Source organism: Metarhizium album (genome assembly GCF_000804445.1).
Source record: "Metarhizium album ARSEF 1941 chromosome Unknown scaffold_7, whole genome shotgun sequence".
Taxonomy (NCBI): Eukaryota; Fungi; Ascomycota; class Sordariomycetes; order Hypocreales; family Clavicipitaceae; genus Metarhizium; species Metarhizium album.
Window position 1 is genome coordinate 922,534 of NW_024467581.1, and position 16,886 is coordinate 939,419.

The 16,886-nt window shown below is 49.0% G+C and overlaps 6 protein-coding genes across 6 annotated transcripts; 2 read left to right on the plus strand and 4 right to left on the minus strand.

Moving 5' to 3' along the window:
• Positions 1-86: 86 nt before the first annotated feature.
• MAM_03733 (vesicle-mediated transporter Vid24) lies at positions 87-1,198 on the minus strand (the record flags this gene model as incomplete). Its single annotated transcript, XM_040822532.1, has 4 exons — positions 87-153; positions 207-564; positions 651-801; positions 854-1,198. 4 exons carry the CDS (start codon positions 1,196-1,198, stop codon positions 87-89), a joined length of 921 nt encoding a protein of 306 aa, XP_040679675.1.
• A 3,081-nt stretch (positions 1,199-4,279) lies between these two features.
• MAM_03734 (coatomer beta subunit) lies at positions 4,280-7,350 on the plus strand (the record flags this gene model as incomplete). The annotated part of the gene is made up of 4 exons (XM_040822533.1): positions 4,280-4,584; positions 4,657-5,077; positions 5,125-7,123; positions 7,202-7,350. The coding sequence occupies 4 exons, from the start codon at positions 4,280-4,282 to the stop codon at positions 7,348-7,350; spliced, it is 2,874 nt and encodes a 957-aa protein (XP_040679676.1).
• Positions 7,351-7,906: 556 nt separating this feature from the next.
• MAM_03735 (Ubiquitin) lies at positions 7,907-8,961 on the minus strand (the record flags this gene model as incomplete). Its single annotated transcript, XM_040822534.1, has 3 exons — positions 7,907-8,032; positions 8,153-8,899; positions 8,959-8,961. 3 exons carry the CDS (start codon positions 8,959-8,961, stop codon positions 7,907-7,909), a joined length of 876 nt encoding a protein of 291 aa, XP_040679677.1.
• Positions 8,962-9,640: 679 nt separating this feature from the next.
• Positions 9,641-10,799, plus strand: MAM_03736 (Histone Lysine Methyltransferase; the record flags this gene model as incomplete). The annotated part of the gene is made up of 3 exons (XM_040822535.1): positions 9,641-9,651; positions 9,689-10,278; positions 10,333-10,799. 3 exons carry the CDS (start codon positions 9,641-9,643, stop codon positions 10,797-10,799), a joined length of 1,068 nt encoding a protein of 355 aa, XP_040679678.1.
• Positions 10,800-12,758: 1,959 nt separating this feature from the next.
• MAM_03737 (uncharacterized protein) lies at positions 12,759-13,743 on the minus strand (the record flags this gene model as incomplete). The annotated part of the gene is made up of 2 exons (XM_040822536.1): positions 12,759-13,569; positions 13,634-13,743. 2 exons carry the CDS (start codon positions 13,741-13,743, stop codon positions 12,759-12,761), a joined length of 921 nt encoding a protein of 306 aa, XP_040679679.1.
• A 614-nt stretch (positions 13,744-14,357) lies between these two features.
• Positions 14,358-15,801, minus strand: MAM_03738 (sphingosine kinase; the record flags this gene model as incomplete). The annotated part of the gene is made up of 2 exons (XM_040822537.1): positions 14,358-14,726; positions 14,791-15,801. 2 exons carry the CDS (start codon positions 15,799-15,801, stop codon positions 14,358-14,360), a joined length of 1,380 nt encoding a protein of 459 aa, XP_040679680.1.
• Between the last annotated feature and the right edge of the window lie 1,085 nt (positions 15,802-16,886).

Consider the following 16,886-nt stretch of genomic DNA (forward strand, 5'->3'; position numbering starts at 1 on the left):
TCGAGTTGCAGGATCGTACTTCTGACCTTAGGCCCCCATCAGAAACGCGTCGCGACCAACTTGTTCGAATTAACTGTATTCAGTCATTATCGAAACTCCGTGGCGCTAAAGCATCCTCGATTTGGGACGTGTTTCAGCTCCAGCTGCTGGAATCTGGAACGTAGTCAGAACCAACCTTTAACCTGACGAAATGCGGCTGAACTTACTTTTCACTTTTCGAATGAAAATAGATCCCGCTAACCTCCCCCTTGAGCTGATTAAAACAAATGTAGTAGAAGCCCTCAAAACTGGCGCCGGTAATGGTCCGAACCCGATGATCTGGCACTAGGAAATGCTCCTTCCATCGCATAAATATGGTCTCTCTTTGTGTCACATCAGGAATCGTCACCGGACCTTTGCGTGCATGCTTTGAAAACGGCCGAAAAGCGCTGAACTTGGCCCAGTGGTTAAGATCAACCTTCGTGTTTGCACCCCAGTCCTCATGCTGGGTGAAGAAACTGTATTTGGATCCTATAATTTCTCCTTCGAAATAAGTTGTTAAAGTTGGATGGTCTTCCGTGAGACCTATGTAACAACAACCAGTTAGCACTTTGTCGTACGTTTCTCCAGAGTAGCAGCGGCGAAGCGGATGGGGGAAATTTGTCTCGAACCTTGGATTCGCAAGTAACCGCACAGAAAGGACTCGCGCATATCAACATGCTTGATTTCCACCTGGACATCATATACTTGGCGCTCTGATTGTTGCGTTCCGTGAAACCTGCTACCTGGCTGCAAGAAAGACAACGGTGCAAACGGTATGGCCTAAAGAAGTTAGCAGGAAATAATATGCCAGTCATAGTCAATTCGCGCGTACCCGAACGCTTGAATAGTCGGAGCCCATGGACGGTGGGGTACACGCAGCGTCTTCTTCCTCAAAGATTGGCAAGTCTGGTCCTCGCAGATCTCTTGAAGCCTGCCCGAGCACTTGACCAGGACTTGCACTGGCAGTGTGCGGAGTTGGGCCGTCCGGACCCAACGCTTGGTTCTTCATTGAGTTTCCAGCATCTATTCCGTGAGATTCTGGTGATGTAACAGCGGTAGTATGAGATTGTGGCGCTGGGGAGATGGTAGGATCTCTTGAGGATGGTGACGCTGATATGCGATTGTCAGAGGCGGTTTCCCCTGTGATGTGCATTTCCCTTTGCGATTCCAACCCCATCTCCGCCCTTGTTGGTCTATCAAAAGATGGGTCCAAAGGAGGATCTATTCCATGGCGTAGTGTATAAAGAATGTCGTCGGGACAGGTTGAGAAAGGGTAAGGAGAGGCTGATGATGGTTGATCCGGGGGTTCGTTTGGCGAAGGGGTTGGCATTGTTGCCTGCATAACCATATACCAGTGTTTTGCAACGTATATTTTCTTATCGCGTAGGGCACGACAAGCAGGTCGTCCGCTACTTATTGCCTCCTGATGTAGTTGGAGGGTCGATCAATCGAGGAGCGCGCACGAGGGGATGGATCGGTTCGGGAAGGGGGTGCTGTAACGGCAACTTGACAGAAGGGCAAAATGGAGCCGTAATGTGCGCCGTTTCAAGCACGAGCTCTCCCTTTGAATGTAGTTGTAGCGAGACTCAGTGTGGTAAAGTTGCAATATGGAAGGCGTAGTGATAAAAGTCCGTCTGGAGCGGTTGTGGTGTGTGGCGGTCGAAGGCATTAGTTGGGGAGAGATCGTTTCTCATGAAGTTGCCAAGCACATGACAGATCCTGAGTTGGATGTCCCTCTGGCGAAGCATATGTCAGAAATCATCGGAGGGTGGATCGGCTGAAGCGCTGAGCTATTCGAAAAGAGTCGCAGAGATCGTGTTATAGTTGAATGAGTTGAATCGGCGATATGGATGTGGAGGTGTTTCAAGGTGGACGAGCAGTTGACCTTCCTTCTGAACTCAAGTTTTACAGTGCGCTGTAGTGCCCAGTTACCGCTGCGAGCCTTATTGGTACCTTAATCTTCCGAATGCGTGGGTCGCCATACTGGCTGGAAACCCTGAGAGAGGTGTGTATACTTAAACTTGCGTGGAGACTTAGTTCGGATCTAGGTAGCTCATAGTATCCACATGTACTTATAAGTGCCTCAAGTATTCATCTCGCCACTCAATCCACGCGGATATTGAAGGTTCTGTTACTTCAGCGCCAAGACGGACAGCAGAAAGAAGAGAGTATTAGGCTACTATTAGCTAAAGGAATTAGTATGGAGTACGAAGTAGTTATCAAGTGATAATATCCAACCAACATGCTGAACACCCAGTGCAACCAGACAGTCTTGAAAGTCAATTTTCTAGCCCGTCGCAAGGCCAATCACCGACTGATGATGCCTGGTATAAGTCGTTAGCAAAATGGATTTACCTGTCGCCAAGCACACGCTGACATATGAATACTCGACACGTAGGACCGTCCGAAGTCGAAACTCTTGCCTCCCATTCCGGTATACAGCACTTAACATAAAGGAACAGAGTGCCAGAGAACAATGCTAGAGTTAGAATGCATTCGGGTCTTGGCGAAGGCCTTGAATAATAATAATGGAGGGCACAGTAGAGCCAATTAAGTAATAGTGAAGATTTAAAACTAGGATGTATTCACGACGATGGCTGGAGGCAATGCGATATTATCTCGTAATTGTAATGTAATTTATAGCGTTCCCTGTATTTTGCGTCTTGATTTTTTTTTTTGGTTGGAGATAATTGCTTCAAGAAAAAAAACAAATCAAGCTTGAGCTAAAGCTGGATTCAATCAGCTGGGCCAAAGTACCTGATGGAGCGACAAAGTGCTAAATGCGCCAGCCATCGCCATAAACCGTTTGGACACTGCCGTAGCCTTGCAAGATCTTCCAGTAGCACTAAGAGCAGCTATGCCGACCCATGCGAGCTTTTTGACTGCATATTGATATTTCCCTATTTCATCGGGCAACACCTCGCCTTGTCTTCTCCACGTATTGACTCAGACTTAAATAGGCTTGATTTTGAAGTGAAGTGCAATTAGACTGAATACGAGTGCTTTAAGGTCTTGGACAAGATAATAGAAAACCCGTAGGCCTTCGGGGTCGGCGGACTCGGTCACGTCGACCAATGATCCTATCTTGGCAGTCTAGTGACACGGCCAACTTAGTATGAAGCATAGCTGCTCGGCAATGATCATGTTGTACTAACCTCAAACGAAATATGATCACTTCCGAGTCTTATTTCCAATTCTTGGCGGCCGTCTTTGTTCTTTTGAGGCCACTTGGAGTCGTCCTCTCTGAGGTATTCTCAGTATGCATGCTTACAACGCATATTTCCAGATCGCAACCTCACTTGATAATTTCGCTCTCTTTGATAATTCTCTTCATCACCTCCACAGTAGACGAGCTAACACACACTGGAATCATCGTTAGAGACTGCATTAACTTTGGGCAATGACAAAGGGGCAGCACCATACTTTCTTTGCGAATGAGACTATCGTTCCTGTAGTTGGAGTTGTTCGCGTATCTCGCCACGGCGCTTCTTCCGTCTCCCACAACTCTGAAATCAAACTCTGCCCACGAGTTAATATCTAAAAATACGGCTACAAGACCTAGGATGCGACGCTGCAGACTTACCAAGGAATTCATGCCCGAACCTGCCCATATGACCAGAGCTATTTTGAGAATCAGCAAGTCAACTCTTCACATGCGTATGGTACAGTATCTTGCCCTCACTAGTATCGGAGATAAAAAGGTTCACTCGTCGCAGACATATTGCCGATGGTAATGTCAGGTTTGCGCTATGTACGGCCCTCGAAGGAGAAATATCAGGTCTCTGGATTGATGAGGAATGTTTTCAAGGCTACTCCAAGTGTTAGCTAAGCGCGTTGTGGCATTTAAGCTTGGCCCGACGTGGCGCAAGATCCAGAAAGGGACCCCCCTCGCACGTGACAATAGACTCGTAACTGCCACCTGTTTCCAGGATGGATTCTTCAGGGAGTGCCAAGTATCATCTGGTGGCCGAAGGAGAGCTGCTTAGACAACTCTCAGCGACCCTGGCGACTCCAGCCTCGGAATTGAATTTCGCTGCCTTTTGTCTTGTTTTTTTTTTCAGGAAGAACTTCCAGCATATGGAACAGCTCAATTACCTCGATCCTCGACTTTCCTGAAGCTAGCCACGAGAAAACAAAACCCCTCCTAGTTGCATCCCAATTCAGTCCCCACGATTACCGAGAGTTGCGTCCGTATTCGTTGCGACATCAAATTTGCCCAAGTCCATACCGGATTGCGATTTGCAACGTGCACCTCAATATGTCTGGGTTTCTGGAAAACGCCTACAGCCTGGTTCACCAGGACAATGCGGCTGACGTGCCAACTGTGTCGGATTTGCGTGTGCAGCTGGAGAAAGGCACTGACGAGACAAAAGTCGAAACTATGAAGCGAATTCTTACAATCATGCTGAATGGAGACCCAATGCCAACGTTGCTCATGCATATCATACGATTTGTCATGCCTTCGAAGCATAAACCTCTCAAAAAGCTCTTGTACTTTTACTACGAGATCTGCCCGAAACTCGATTCGAGCGGCAAACTGAAGCAGGAAATGATTTTGGTTTGGTATTTCTCTCTGATGCAAACGTTGCAAGATTTATTGGGAGATAATTTAACTAATACAATGTGTTTGTGTAGCAACGGCATTCGTAATGACCTTCAGCACCCGAACGAGTATATTCGAGGGAACACATTGCGTTTTCTCTGCAAGCTGCGTGAGCCGGAACTTATCGAACCTCTACTCTCATCAGCGCGCTCCTGTCTGGAACACCGTCATGCATATGTCCGCAAGAACGCTGTCTTCGCCGTGGCCTCTATATTTGCACATTCCCCGTCGTTAATTCCAGATGCATCGGAGCTCCTTGCTACCTTTATCGAGGGCGAGACTGATGCGACATGTAAAAGGAATGCGTTCGCTGCTCTTGCCAGCATAAATCACGATGCAGCCCTCCTTTACCTAAGCTCTGTCTTTGATGGCATACCGAACGCCGAAGAGTTGCTGCAGTTGGTTGAACTTGAGTTTATTCGGAAGGATGCGTTCCAGAATCCCCAGAATAAGGTATGCGTGTTGTCATATAATGCGATTTGAGTATCTAACATTCACAGGCTCGATATCTTAGACTCATTTTCGACTTGCTGGAAGCCGGCGCCTCAACCGTGGTGTATGAAGCAGCCTCCTCTCTAACAGCGTTGACGACTAATCCAGTAGCTGTTAAAGCTGCTGCGACCAAGTTCATTGAACTCAGCATTAAAGAAGCCGACAACAACGTAAAGCTCATCGTCTTGGATCGCGTAGATCAGCTGCGCAAAAATAACGAAGGAATTCTCGATGACTTGGTTATGGAGATATTGAGAGTTCTTTCCAGCACAGATATTGATGTCCGGAGGAAGACCCTCGGCATTGCCTTGGACATGGTATCAAGCAAGAATGTTGAGGAGGTCGTTCTTCTGCTGAAGAAGGAATTATCTAAAACCGTCGACCTGCAGTATGAGAAGAATTCCGAGTATCGATCGCTTCTCATTCACTCGATTCACCAATGTGCGATCAAGTTTTCGGAAGTCGCCGCTAGTGTGGTAGATCTGCTCATGGATTTCATAGCCGACTTCAATAATGCTTCAGCAGTGGACGTCATTAATTTTGTGAAGGAAGTTGTAGAAAAGTTTCCAACTCTCCGGAAGACGATCGTTGAACGGCTCGTCTCTACACTAGGCGAGGTTCGTGCCGGCAAAGTCTACAGAGGTATTTTGTGGATCATTGGCGAATACTCGTTGGAAGAGAAAGATATTCGAGACGCGTGGAAGCGGATGCGGGCTAGCTTGGGCGAGATTCCTATTCTTGCCTCGGAGCAGCGGCTTCTGGAGGAACAAGACGGCGGCGAATCAAGCCAGGATCAAGTCAACGGCAATTCAAAGCCGGCACCGCCGAGCGGCTCACGTAAAGTCTTGGCCGACGGGACGTATGCCACGGAGACAGCTCTGACTAGCCAATCTTCGGCAGCCGCCAAGCTCGAGGCTGTTAAGGCAGCACAAAAGCCCCCCCTGCGTCAACTCATCTTAGATGGCGACTACTACCTTGCTACAGTTCTATCTTCCACGCTTGTGAAGTTGGTCTTGCGTCACTCTGAAATTTCGGCCGATAACGCACGAACGAATGCCTTGAGAGCTGAAGCTATGCTCATTATGATTTCTATTCTCCGTATTGGGCAATCGCAGTTTGTGAAGGCTCCCATTGACGAAGACTCCGTGGATCGCATCATGTCATGTGTGCGGTCTCTCGCCGACATCAGCTCTAAGAAGGAACTCGAGGATGTCTGGCTCAACGATACCAGAAAGGCATTCCGCGCAATGGTACAAGTGGAAGAGAAGAAGCGGGAAGCCAAAGAAGCACATGAGCGAGCAAAATTGGCGGTACAAGTTGACGACGTCGTCCAGATCCGTCAACTCTCGAAGCGGAATGCTGCAGATGGAATGGAGGGAATCGAATTAGACCTGGAAAGAGCAACTGGTGGCGAAGCAACTGCGGAAGATCTATCCTCTAAACTCAGTCGTGTTGTGCAGCTGACGGGTTTCTCGGATCCTGTCTATGCGGAGGCATACGTGAAGGTGCATCAGTTTGACATCGTCCTGGACGTGCTGCTTGTCAACCAGACAACAGAAACGCTTCAAAACTTGTCCGTGGAATTTGCTACACTCGGTGACTTGAAGGTCGTGGAGAGACCTACGACTCAGAATCTTGGTCCTCACGACTTCTACAATGTGCAGTGCACTGTTAAGGTCTCATCTACAGACACTGGCGTCATATTTGGCAATGTCGTATACGATGGAGCTCACTCTACCGACACAAACGTGGTCATTCTAAATGATTTGCATGTGGATATTATGGACTACATCCAGCCTGCCACATGCACCGAGACTCAGTTTCGAACAATGTGGACTGAATTTGAATGGGAGAACAAGGTCAATATCAACTCAAAAGCGAAGTCGTTACGAGGCTTCCTGGATCAACTGATGGCTTGTACCAATATGAACTGCTTGACGCCCGAGGCTAGTCTTAAGGGAGACTGCCAGTTTTTGAGCGCCAACCTTTACGCTCGTTCCGTATTCGGTAAGTTGTGCCAGTATTTGAAAAAATTGCTGCCTTGAGGCAATATGCCAAAGGATACGAGCTCTAATCGGGATCTAGGTGAGGATGCTCTGGCCAATCTCAGCATTGAAAAGGAGGGAGAAGATGGCCCTATTACCGGATTTGTTCGCATAAGAAGCAGATCTCAAGGCCTCGCTCTAAGTTTAGGATCCTTGAAAGGATTAAACAAGATCGGGTCCTCAGCATAAACTCTCTGGAATAAGTCCAATGCGGATTCGCGCCGTGTGGGTAGTAGAGGGGATCTGCCAGTCCTGAGCGGGGAGCGGGAGCGAGGCAGGGATAAAAGCGAAGCCCAGACGATGATTTTTGATAATGGGAGCATGAGTAGCTGACAATCACCAAGAAAAACCATCCATAGATTAGTGCACATTGTGTACATCTCACCAAGGACGCCCGGTGTTGGAAGTTGCCTTAGAAGAGTCACATGGATGCAATAGGAACTACTGAATTTTGACGCGTGTGATGAATCTTCTCTTTGGCAGTGAATAACGGTAATTCCAGTGCCGACACAAGTTTTATCCCAAAGTTTCAGTAAGTTTTGTACAATTGTCGGGGGTATATAAATGTAAAACCGCACTCGCTGGTACAAAACCCGCTTGCAAACAGGGAAGAAAAGAAAACCGGCTCGCAATTGGGAATTGGGCGTCATGACAAGTCTAAGGGGTAGTGATGTGAATAATTAGAGCTTTGATCGCTGTACCGTCGCCACTGATAAAGATGGTGGCTGGCAAGCTCGCGTGGTAGTCAGTCTCTGTTGAAGACGAGCGCATTAACCACATGGCCAGTTTGCCAGCCCTGTATTTCAAGAGACTGGTTATCGTTCAGCATCTTGCCCATGTAGGCAATTCTGATTTTCTTTCCGGTGGGAAGCTGCAGACAGGCGGCATTAGCTTATGGCTGGCTATAGTGACTGGGACTCGAAACATCCCTGAGAAAGAAGGCATCTCACCACACAACAAAGGGAAGCGAGAGACGACAAAGGACACTTACCGATGCTTGGCAAGCAAGTTTCCTGGTTATATTTCGTACGGTATCCAATTTGCTGATGCGGACATCAAAATCCCTGCCATTCTCACTAAGACGTGCACGTAAAGTAATCTGGTCACGACCGTCGATAACTTCTTTGCCCTTTTCCTGCCTTCGTCTTTCGGAATCAGCTACGAGATAACTAATTTCATTTTCCGTGGTGCCGTCATCTCCAGTCATTGACATTTCGGGCACCTCATCCCCTTCGTTTGGAGTAGAAATATTGCTCGGATCGGAAACAACCCACTGTGGGAGCTGGTAATAGTTGCCAAGCGAATCGTAGACGCCGTTCGCAAGATCGCCTGTCGGCAGCGAGATCTCTGCAGCAGATAGAATTGACTGTGCAGTTCCCAAGGCGTCACAGCCTTCACCTCCAGGTTCTTGCAACACAGTCACGGCAGCGTGAATCGTTTGCCAAATTTCCGAGCGTCCAGATACTCGTGTATCGAAGAATTCGGCTCTCTCGTCGTCAAGTTGCTGTTTCGTCCACTGGCGATCTGCTGACTTCCACACATGTCGACGTAAGGGCTTGTTGATATGCTCGTCCAGTGGATCTTGATCTCGACGTCGCGGGTGAGGGAAGGCCCGAGAGCCCGTTTGCACGCTTTCTGGAAGCGAAACTGGAGGGGGGTTGATGTGGCGAGCGGACGCATTGGGCGCGCCGCCAGGGTAAGGCGAATTCGGGCCGGCAGACCTGGAGAAACAGCATCCCTTGACGTGGTTGAGCTCCTCTCTACGTTAGGATCTGGCTGGGAATGCTGACGGCTTACCATTGTCAAGCTGGTTGAGTGTTTGCCAACTGCTAGGGAACCTTGATAACGGGCACCAGAAGAGTTGCGGCGATGAGGAGAGCCGAAATCATCAATCTAGGCCGAGAGGACTAGGCAGTCGTCAGAAGAAGGCACGACGAGTAGTACTTCTAAATTGCCACGGCCCACGGCCATGCCAACAATGAAGCGGGCGAGGCAATTTGCAGGACGGACCAAATTTGAAGCTGGGTGGACGTGTTTCGGGTGGATAATTCGGCTGCTCTGTGCGAGAGAGGGGAAACATGAAAGAAGCGGGCCGGCGCAGGTCTGGCTAGAAACCGGTAAGAGTGAATAGGAATTACAAGGCAATGGGATCAGTTGATTGTAGCGACATCAGCTCATCGGGATCGCATGTGGCTGCAGGGCGCTATGTTTATAGGGGTGCAAGTGCTTCGCTACTTTGACCTTTTCCTTGATACCGTCAATGCACCAACCAGCCTTGGGGGTCAACTGCTTCGTATCAAGTTGATCCATCATCACTCAAGCCGGCAAGCGTGAGGAGCCCCACGCACCTTATCCATTATACAACTTTGGAACCACACATCATTCAGCCCTCAAACAAAACAGAAAACGGGTTGGTACTTGTCAGTAAACACTACACACTCCGCGATGGAAGATGCCACGAGGCGGCATTTCTTCCACCATGGCCAAGACGTAAGTTTGATGCCTCTATTTATCGACTTTTCGACAGAAAGCAAGATACACCCGAAGGTTGCGCTTCGCTCGACAAAGACTTCCGGGAACTGATTTCTGCCAAACAGGGCAACGAAGATGAGAAGGAAGACTGTCATTGGTGCCAATTACGGTCCTTCACAACACACAAAGCGGCACCCATCACCGTCGTAAATGAAATAGACGGCCAAACTTTACCCCAAAATTTTCGTTTCATTAACGGCGTCGTACTCGGTGCTGGCGTCTCAGCAGCTGATCTCAGCTTTCGAAGCGGCTGCACTTGTGGTCAGGACGAAGACTGTCAATACTCGGGCTGTCTATGTCTCGCGGATCTCGATCAAGACGAAGCCAGTGACGATTCAGCTGATGACTACAGTGAATTTGATACCGCCGCCGCGGCGGCGCCATTACTGGCACGCAAGAAGGCATATGCCTACCACATTCACGGAAGCAAAGCTGGTTTACTACGGTCAAAACTCTATACGTCCAAGCTGCCACTATATGAATGCCACCAAGGCTGTGCCTGCTCCTCGGACTGTCCGAACCGAGTAGTCGAACGTGGCCGCACCGTGCCGCTACAGATCTTTCGTACGCAAGATCGTGGGTGGGGTAAGTCGAACCCAACCCACGCAGTTAAATTGACTTGCTGACGGACATGCTCAGGCGTACGGACTCAAGAGTCAATCAAAAAGGGTCAGTTTGTGGACCGTTATCTCGGCGAGGTCATCACGTCCGCCGAAGCTGATCGACGTCGAGCTGCCTCAGTAGTATATCGCAGGAAAGATGTATATCTCTTCGCCCTGGACAAATTCACGGATCCTCGGTCGTTGGATGGCCGACTAAAGGGACCTCCGCTTGAAGTGGACGGGGAATTCATGTCGGGGCCAACCCGATTCATAAATCACTCCTGCGACCCAAATCTGCGGATTTTTGCCCGTGTTGGGGATCACGCAGACAAGCATATACATGATTTGGCCCTCTTTGCTATAAAAGACATTCAAAAAGGCGAGGAGTTGACATTTGATTACGTAGACGGGGCAAGTGGAGACTCTGAAGATCTGGATGGCAAAATGGAAGACATGACAAAGTGTCTGTGTGGCAGCTCGAAATGTAGGAGGTTCTTGTGGTAGGGGGCTTGAAGTCGATGACTCTACTACGTTCATCCTCGGTGCCCCAAGCTAAGGCCGAGCCTCGATTGGATTGCTGGATAGTGGCACGATACCCACGATCTCTTTTCCAGGAAGTCGTGGTTTCCATAGTCTGTCAGGTATTACGCCGTACATTCAGAGCGTGGCCGAGTGTCCAATAATACTCTACACGATATGCATGTTCATTTCTCTTTTTGTGCTTTGCTCTGCCTGACAAGCTGCCGGGCAGGCGAGAAGTGGCATGATAAATGCGATCTTGTCTCGACCATAGATTGCGTCATGTCCGAACTAGGCCGAGATCAAAGCCGGGCCCAGCCGAGATGCCCTCCCTCCGTCCCACCTCCACCTGGCAGGTGCAACCACTCGTGATTCGTTCCCCATGGGGCAAAGCAGGGATTCGAGATCCCGTCGATACAAGTAAATTGCCTCGGTCACAAGCGACTGTTTTGTGTTCGTACACACAATAACTATTGATGGTCTAGTCTTTCCAAGTGTGCTGTTTTCCACTCCATGGGATGCCAAGATATGTGTTGCCTGAAAGACTGCGAAAGTTGGCTGGCGGATGGATATGAGCTCTCCAGTAGAAGCGACGCAGCAGTGTCATGCAGATGCAGATGCTTCTGGAGGCATGAATGATATGCCGGGGGGGCTGCATCCTACAGCGTCCAAAGTGTCTGGTTTTCTTGCGTCAAAAGACCTGTCATGTCAACTCTTGAATTGCCCAGCATCCAGCATGAGACACACAACGATTCTCTGCAGCAGGCAGCTTTATACGCCTGCAAAGGCGCACCGGGACATGCGCCCTCACCGGCGGCAAACCCCTTTTCGATGGTAAGTAATTGCCATCCAGTGGGGAAGGTGAGGAGTAGTTGACCGGGTCGCGTGCGATGCCATAAAATGATGTAGTAACGGGTGTATGCTTAGGCGATGGGCAGAAAAATGCTCACCAGATAACAGCTTCCTCACTCAAGGAGCCACGGCTAATCTATTTCTCATGCCCGTGCGGCAATCACTAGGTTTAAAGCTGCTCTCATTTTGTGTGGCGCGGGATATACTGCCAAAGTTTGCACAGACGGCGTGCGGGCACGTCGGATTGCGAATATTGCTGTAGCGGAAAGAAACGCCATGGAACTGCAACATCGAAACAATGCCCTCCTAGATATATACGGAGACAGATCTAGCCTGGAAGAATTGGAAAAGGCCGTTAAATTTTATGAAAAGAAGTAACCTAGATGCGTCTCGCCGGCATATCTCGAATTCCGGACGCGGCGCTGTTCAACGCCATTTGGCAAAAGCTTTGACATACCAACACGCCTGATCTACTGGGGGTTGCCGGCGAATGTCGAAGCCATAGTTCAGGTGCGGACATGCGAGGGGACATGTTGAGGGACAGAGGAAGTTTGTGCACTGAGAGCGCCGTCAAAAGCCACTAACTAAACCTCACGTGGTTGGGCTGCGCAGAAAACGGCGAGACGATTGTTCAAGAGCGTTCACCAAAGGCAAACAATCCATCGAGCGTACCTGGGCCCCGGCATTTTTGGAGCTGAATCGCCTACCAGTACCTGCAGGTTGGAACACAGACTAGGTGTTACGCTGAGGCTTATGGGGGAGACGTGCTGAAAGGACTTGGGAGACAAAGACATGAGGCTCTACTTGTCTGCTGATCGACGTCTCTCAGCCTTCAATATTGTACTGTGCCCTACAGCTTCATGGTGGAACAATCCACAGCAATAGCTCGACAAGAGACATACCTAGAAGTGGCGAGGTAGTTGTGACGACCGGGAGGCTAACGTTCGCATAGCTCTAAGTGGTCTTGGCCTTAAATGTAATCCTTGGCTTGTGTCCAGACTAAATATTTCCCAGGTGCTCAAGCTGAAAACTGTGAAACCAGCAGAGCCGGGCTATATGTAGCAAGGGCAGAGTTCTCCTAGCGAAAACATCTTACCGAGCCCTGACTTTTCGAATGACGACTCTTTGTTCATCCAGCTCCCATCCTACGCCATCATTATTTGTCAGATCTTCCCAGTTTGACGCTGTCATCTCTTCTAGAAACTGCAAATCCACAGAAAAGTATGTCCTCCCGAAACACTTGAGAGTATGTATTCTTATGTCTCTTTCTACCCACTCCATCAACCGAGCCTTATGCCCGTCCACATTTTTCTGGATTTGCCTGAAAAGCACATAATTATCATGTATCAAGGCTTGCAGAACCGCATTTACTTTGTCGTCATGCAGTTTGAATTGATGGCGAATCGCGATAGCCTCTGCGACCTGTCGTCTGCGACACGCCGTGTCCAGCACAAGATATCCGACAACCTCTTGGAGTTCCAATGATGTAAGGGGGTGTCTGGCATGGATTGTACGCAGTAGGTGCAATATAGCAGCATGGTATGATTCTGGCTGCTTGGCCAAAACAGAGAGGCGTATACAAAATAGGTATACCTGTGCCGCGAAGTTGTCGGTACGTTTTGAAGCGACAATGCCTTCTCTGAGTTTTCGTAGAGCTGCCAGAATGCCGGAGAGCTCGTTGGCGCTTGACGTATCATCGCAAGGAGTGAAACGCGAGGTTCCAGAACTGCTGTTAGAATATTTATGCATTTGCATATGACTATCAGAAGTAGGCATCGCATCAATATGAAGTGAAGATAACCTGCGAAGAAGCTCGTCTCGTTGCCCAGCATCGGAGCAGAATGCCATGTACTTGTCGACAATAATGGTGTAGAACTTCTCTTGGATTTTCAAGTCAAGTAATCTATACCTAGGAGTTAGTCGTAGTTGCAGTTTCTTCCACACCTAGCCTAATTGCGAAGGCTCACCGAGTATCTCCTTTTGATGGCAATCCCATGCTCTGCAAAGGATCTTGTTCCACCGGCTTCAGCCGCCCCCATGAACTTGATAAAGAGCCTTTGTTGCCCAGGCCAGGCATGATGAGACAACTTGAGTATAGTTGACTTCGGATGAGATGCCAGTCGTTTGTTTGTTCCGCTAAATGGTGACGTGCGCAGACACGTTTGCTTTCATCCTTGAGTAGAGGATCAAGGAGAGTCGCAAGTGCCAAGTGGAAATAACTAGCTTGCCCCTCCACAGATATACTATCTTATCAGTCAACGGCAGGAAGTTGGAGAGCCAGCTTGAATCACGCACAAATGAGAAGATGGCTTTTTTCGGTCCACGTCGCAAGTTTTGGCTGAAGCTCTTTTCATATAACTTATTAGGTTTGAAGGAGGTAAGCACAAGTACCACACGCTCCACTCCTCAGGAGGCGCTCGCTCAACAAAGGCAGCCTCGTGTAATATTTTGGTTTGTTTAGCGTACGTTGAATCTATGTGGCCACGACTATTTTTTTCAGCCTAAGTTGTCATCTCTAGATATCTACTAGCCAAATAGGCGCACAAAAAAACGAGAACTGTTTTGCACACAAATGTTTACTCATCGCGGCGTGGTACAATCGGGTATCAAATCTCTTCCATCGCATCCTTCGACAAACTTTTCGCGAAACATAATATTATCGCCGACGCATGATTCTAGTGACATCTGTGCCTAAGCGTTCATACGGTCCGCCAGTGTCACTTTATCCCAATTCCTTGGGCCGGCCGCCTCGAATGTCCCTCTCTTGGAAATGACCCTTCCTAAACCTTGATGTATTTCGGCCTGAAAAGGTTCAAACGGTATACGCTCGCCATCAATACTAATAAAGCCATCTTTTTGGTTCTTAGGTATGATGCGGTACGCAGATATTTTCTTATATTTTACGTGTGTGTTGTCGAAGAATTTCCCAGACTCGACTGAATACAAGAGCTTAGTGGCTGTAATAGGAGAGAGGTCTCCGTTGACTGTGACAAGGTCCATACAACCGTCGCTGGCCATTGCCGCGGAGAAAAAGTTTGCATCCGGTGCCATATAGGCCATCTGCACTGGGGGTCAGTCACAAATTATACCAGTGAGAAAGAAGCGTCTTGGGGGACCAGCTTACATTTCCGCAGTAAAAGTTGCCAATTTTATCATACTGTACAAGCTCCCAATCCTCTGGGAGCTGATCTTGAACGGTGCCGTATTTAAGTTGCGGGAGGCCCATTCTACCGTTTTGACCCGTAGTAGCGTCCAGAGATGGCTGTTTGGCCCTCGCATCATTGGTATGCCGTTTATAGTGAGCTTTGATATCGCTTTTATCACCAACTTCGACCTTGACAGCGACATCACATGGGTAGCAACGACGTCGAAAAATTCTCATCAAAACACCAACCTCGAATCTAGAACCGCCCATCCAGCGAAGATGTTCAGTCCCAAGGTCACTCTCTGCAACGATCCCAAGAGACTGGGAGAGAAATGACAGAAAGCGACTATTCCCTTGGGTAATGGAGACGAGGTCGAGGGACGTGGTGATACCCTTAATGATTGCCAATGCCGCAAATGAAGGCCGGTTTGAACCATAGAGGTTGCAGGACATGGCGTTGCCTGACCCGCAAGGGATATGGCTGACAGCAATCTTGGCCAAGGCACGGGCAGCGTCAGGACGCTTTGCAAGCCCATTAAAGATCTCATGGGCAGTGCCGTCGCCAGAACAGGCCACAATGGTGTCGTATTTATCAATATCGACTTGTTCTGCGAGATTTGTGGCCTCTCCGCCCCTCTTCAATGTGACGACGTCCAGTTCCATACGGGCAGCATCGAAAAGTGGCTTGACCTCGATGCTCCATTTGCGCAGAGCGCCTCCTGGGCCGGCATGGGGATTGATGAGCACATATGCTCTTTTCCGAATTTGAGCATCCCCATATGCCTGTTCAAGAACACGGGCTGCAAATTCTCCTGCCTGAGCGCTACTCGGAGATGCCTTGCCTTTCGCTGGCGCAAATGTCCACTTCTCAAGCTTGATGCACGTCTTTGAAGACTGTGCTGCGTAGTCAATGACAAGACTACCATTGACGGTTTCTATCCATATGATGTTGTAAAGTGGCACCTGTCGCTTGCCGGAGGAATCTACCATTGACGATGTTAGCTTGCCCGTCTTCCATTCAAGGTGCGACTGTGTCTTGGCGGTGCCAACCTGTCACGATAGACCTGCAGACCGAGCGAAGCCTGCTCTTAGGAATTGGCTCTGTCAAATGTCAATACACTCGAGATTGTAGGGTTGAGTGGTTTGAAGGCATTACCGAAAAGCGTGAGGGAATCCCTGCCGACAGATAGAGACAACATCTTCTTCTCGTCCAGACTTATGTACAAGGCGTCCGTGACGAAGGGAGGTTTCCCGTTCCCCATTGCTCCTTGCCCAGGGGAAGGCGTCTGGCGGTATTTGCATAAAAGATGTTAAAAGCACAGGCAAGACAAGGTCTGGTGCAGTTGTGTCTCGTGCCAGTGCTCACAAAATATTGCGCAACTTTGATAGACGAAGCAAGTAAATGAAACGATGGTTCTAAAAAGGGGAGGAGGGTGGGTAAGTACGGACTCGCAACAAACTTACAAACTACAGACTATTGGGCTGCGTGGTAAGGGCACACCTCGTTCATGGAAAAGCGAAGCAAGAAGGATCAACTCGACAACGAGGTGAGAAGTGTTGTACTCGGTCGGCCTACAAGATTGACAGCCCTCAATGTACCGAAGTACCTATCTGAGGAGTACCTCAATACCTCGGCACCTATAGTGCCCTACTAGGTACCTAGGAAATTTTAGAACTGGCTACCAGCGTTGATCTGGCCAAGTGATGCCTAAACTCATCTCGGAACTGTTAGGGTACAAATTATTTGAGCTGACAGAAGACCCCAGCTATCCCGCGTTAGGCTATCATATTCTGCGATTTTCCTTTCCTGTTTTATCATGAACTTGGGGTAGGGATACGTCTTCCCAGGTACTCCGCGCCGGAGTCCTGTCCTCATCGGACTAACTACTTTAAGTAAGTGGATCTGTGAGCTGGCGGGCAATCTGGTTGAATGACGTGACGACACCAAATTTGGGCTCTGGGACCTCATGCGGCTCCTTCCGTTGAAGTCCTCGGCCTGCGTGGCCTCCGTTGGTTCTTACCGTCTCTATGGGCTAAGAACACGGATATTCAAGTCTGGATTATAGAAGACTGAG